This window comes from Cebus imitator, unplaced genomic scaffold (assembly GCF_001604975.1).
Source record: "Cebus imitator isolate Cc_AM_T3 unplaced genomic scaffold, Cebus_imitator-1.0 Scaffold62, whole genome shotgun sequence".
NCBI classification, from domain to species: Eukaryota; Metazoa; Chordata; class Mammalia; order Primates; family Cebidae; genus Cebus; species Cebus imitator.
This window is the reverse complement of record NW_016107377.1, coordinates 5,589,156-5,592,134: the sequence shown is the minus strand read 5'-3', so window position 1 is coordinate 5,592,134 and position 2,979 is coordinate 5,589,156. Positions and strand designations below refer to the sequence as shown.

General features: G+C 49.3%; 1 protein-coding gene across 6 annotated transcripts in view; it reads left to right on the top strand.

Moving 5' to 3' along the window:
* The window catches only part of FARP1 (FERM, ARH/RhoGEF and pleckstrin domain protein 1), a 330,763-nt gene that overhangs the window by 301,882 nt on the left and 25,902 nt on the right, over positions 1-2,979 (top strand). For all 6 annotated transcript variants that reach the window (XR_005200535.1, XM_037739083.1, XM_037739086.1 and 3 more), the window contains exon 17: positions 2,668-2,749. Coding sequence is in view for 5 of the 6 variants with exons in the window: in XM_037739083.1 (XP_037595011.1) it covers positions 2,668-2,749 (82 nt within the window). In the remaining variant the exon portion in view is untranslated. The remainder of the gene's footprint in view (positions 1-2,667; positions 2,750-2,979) is intronic.

Below are 2,979 nucleotides of genomic sequence, written 5' to 3'. Positions count from 1 at the left end.
AAAAAAAAAAAAAAAAATTTAAAAAGGAGAGAGAGAATTTGGTGTTGGAAACAAGATTCTAAACTCTGTTTGGAACATCTTGTGTTTGAGATACGAGATGTGGGGTCATTCACATGGCGCACTTTGGATGGTCTAAGAAACACAGTACCTGGGTCGGTCGTGGTTCGGCATTGTGAACTGAAACCATGGCAGATAGGAGGCTTGTATGGGAAGAAGTAGAGGGTGAGAGAGAAGACCACCAAAGCGTTTCCAAAACACAGATAGCTTGGGAGCAGCCTGAAGAGGTGGCCACGAGAGCTGAAGGGTTGGCCTGAAGAGCAATGAGGGAGTCTGGAGAGGAAAGCTTCCTATAGCAGAGGACCTGGAGGGCCACACAGTGGGACCGACCAGCCCGGAGAGCCTGAATGTAGGAGGAGGGGAGATAGGCTCTGGTGGTTGAGGTTAATGGCCATCTTCCCAGAGCCTTTTCAGGGGAGCGGCGGGGACAGATTTGTATTTTAATTAGCAGAGAAGCAGTGGCAATTAAGGCAGCTAAGAGAATGCAAAGGACTGAGGATGCTGTGCTGGTGGAAGGGAACGGACCAGGTTGAAGACCACCAGCACACAGGGCAGCAGTGAAGGCCCCGGAGGGAGCTGGGGAGCCTGGGGTTGCTCTCTTTTCTTTCATTTTAAAGAAGCTTTAATTACCTAAAAGGTTTGGGTGCCCTCAGTCTCCCCATGGTGTAATTTACACCGTCTGCTTAGTTGGAACCAACGGAATAAATAATACTGTTGATTGCCCGGAATGTGAAGCCAGGAGCAACCTGTTTCTGCTCACGATGACTTTTCTACCTCCTGGGTTTGCTTAATTAAGTGTGTACATTCTCCTTGCCCTCTTCCGTTCATCAGAAGATCCCTGATGAATCGGAGATTGAGTCAGTGTCTGGAAGGCTCTGAGTGACCCAGTGGAAGCCATTTCTTGCATTGCTGGAGGGTTCTTAGCCCCCCGATCTGTGGGGTGTGTATTAGTCAGGATTCTTTAGAGGAACAGAATTAATAGGATAGATATATATATTAAGGGGAGTTTATTAAGGAGTACTGACTCACACATTCACAAGCTGAGGTCCCACAGTAGGCCATCTGCAAGCTGAGGAGCAAGGTAGCCAGTCTGAGTCCCAGAGTTGAAGAACTCAGGAAGCCTCCAGCACGGGAGAAAAATGTAGGCTGGGAGGCCAGGCCAGTCTAGACCTTCCACGTTGTTCTGTCTGCTTTTATCCTGGCTGCACTGCAACTGGGTTGATGGCGCCCACCAGGTTGAGGGTGGGTCTGCCTTCCCCAGCCCACTGACTCAAATGTTAAGCTCCTTTGGCAATACCCTCACAGACACACCCAGGAGCAATACTTTGCATCCTTCAATCCAGTGAGGTTGGCACTCGATATTAACCATCAGAGGGTGTAGGTAGATCCCGGGTCCCTCCCGACTGGGCTGCTTTTTTCCTACTTTGAGGACCTCTCACTTCCCGTCGGAAACCTAGTGCCCGGGTTTTTTGCTGTGTTTTGTTTTCGCTGTGTTTGTTTAATTTCTCCCTTTCATGTAAGTTGGCTTCTGGTTTTCCTGGACAGTTGGTTTAAAGATATTAGCCAGGTTGCTAGTTGAAAACCGTGTTCTAGTCGTCTCTGGGAAATTCCTTTCTCATGGATGGGAAAGTCAGCAGCTTCGCACTGGCACTCGGCGAGGTGTGTAGCCTGGGAAACGAGGGCGGGGCTCCTGTGTACTAACAGATGTCGGACAAGTTCCTGGTTTCTTTCTGCTTCTGTCTCCTTCACTGTACAATGAGGGTGACAGTGATACCTGCCTCAGGGGTTTCTATGAGGACTAAAAGGGTTAATGCCTATAATTAACTCAGCACAGTGTCTGGTACATGGACAGCACTTAGTAAATACTTGCTACCATTGATGTTGTATTTCTTTCTGCATCGATCAGCGTTATCACTGAGCCATTGGACAGGTGAACGTGTACCCCAACCCTCACTGAAAGTGCCCACAGCTTTGCTGTCTAGCACCCAACATGTCTGGGGACCATAGCCCTCCCCTCCACGCCCCTCTCTCTTCCTGGGCCACACACCCTACTCTCTTCTGTGGCATTTGCTCACTCCCACCTTCAGGCACCATCTCCTGTACTTTCTAAGTTATGCATTCTCTTCCCAAGGGCTACGGACAGCTATTGGTCTGCTTCAGGCAAGGGCTCTGGGAAGCAGAATCCTGGCTTTGGGGCTGAGTCTCGCTTCCTGAAAGTATCTAGAATAGAATCTGTATATATTCAGCAAATGATCTCTGTGCTGACCTGGTGACCCTAAAATCACCCAAATTAATACAAAATCAAACTCCAGTGTGCAGATGGGTAGAACAAAATAATTAAACCAAATTAAAAGGATCGGAAATTAACTTTCCCTTGTCTCTTTCAAAGTGTCAGTGGAATTCTTTGCAGGATGAGAGGGGTAATTTTCATGTTTCCTTCCAGTGCTAACATTCCGTGACCCTGTAAGTTCAGAAGACACCCAGGAGACGTCCTGGGAGGGGTGATTGGAAAGGAGGCAGTAGGCTGACGTCTGTAATCCAGGGCTGGGCGTCTTCCAGTCATGTCACTACTAACGCTTTGCGTTTCCAACCCTTTGCTTTTGCTCTCAGGGAAGGCCGCTCCAATGCCCAGATCAGAGGAGATTACCAAAGAATCGGCGATGTCATGCTGAAGAACGTTCAGGGCATGAAGGTGAGCTGCTCGGGGTTTGGGTGGAGTGAGTCCACCATGGAAAATAGAGCGGGGCTGCCATGGGCGCGGCTGCAAGCCCTTTCCAGCAGCGCACGTCGCCCGACTGGACTGTCCACACCAAGCCTGTCCGACCCACGGCCGACCAGCCACATAGAGCCCAGGACGGCTTTGAATGCAGCCCAACACCAATTCAGAAACTTTCTTAAAAGATTATGAGGTTTCTTTTTTTC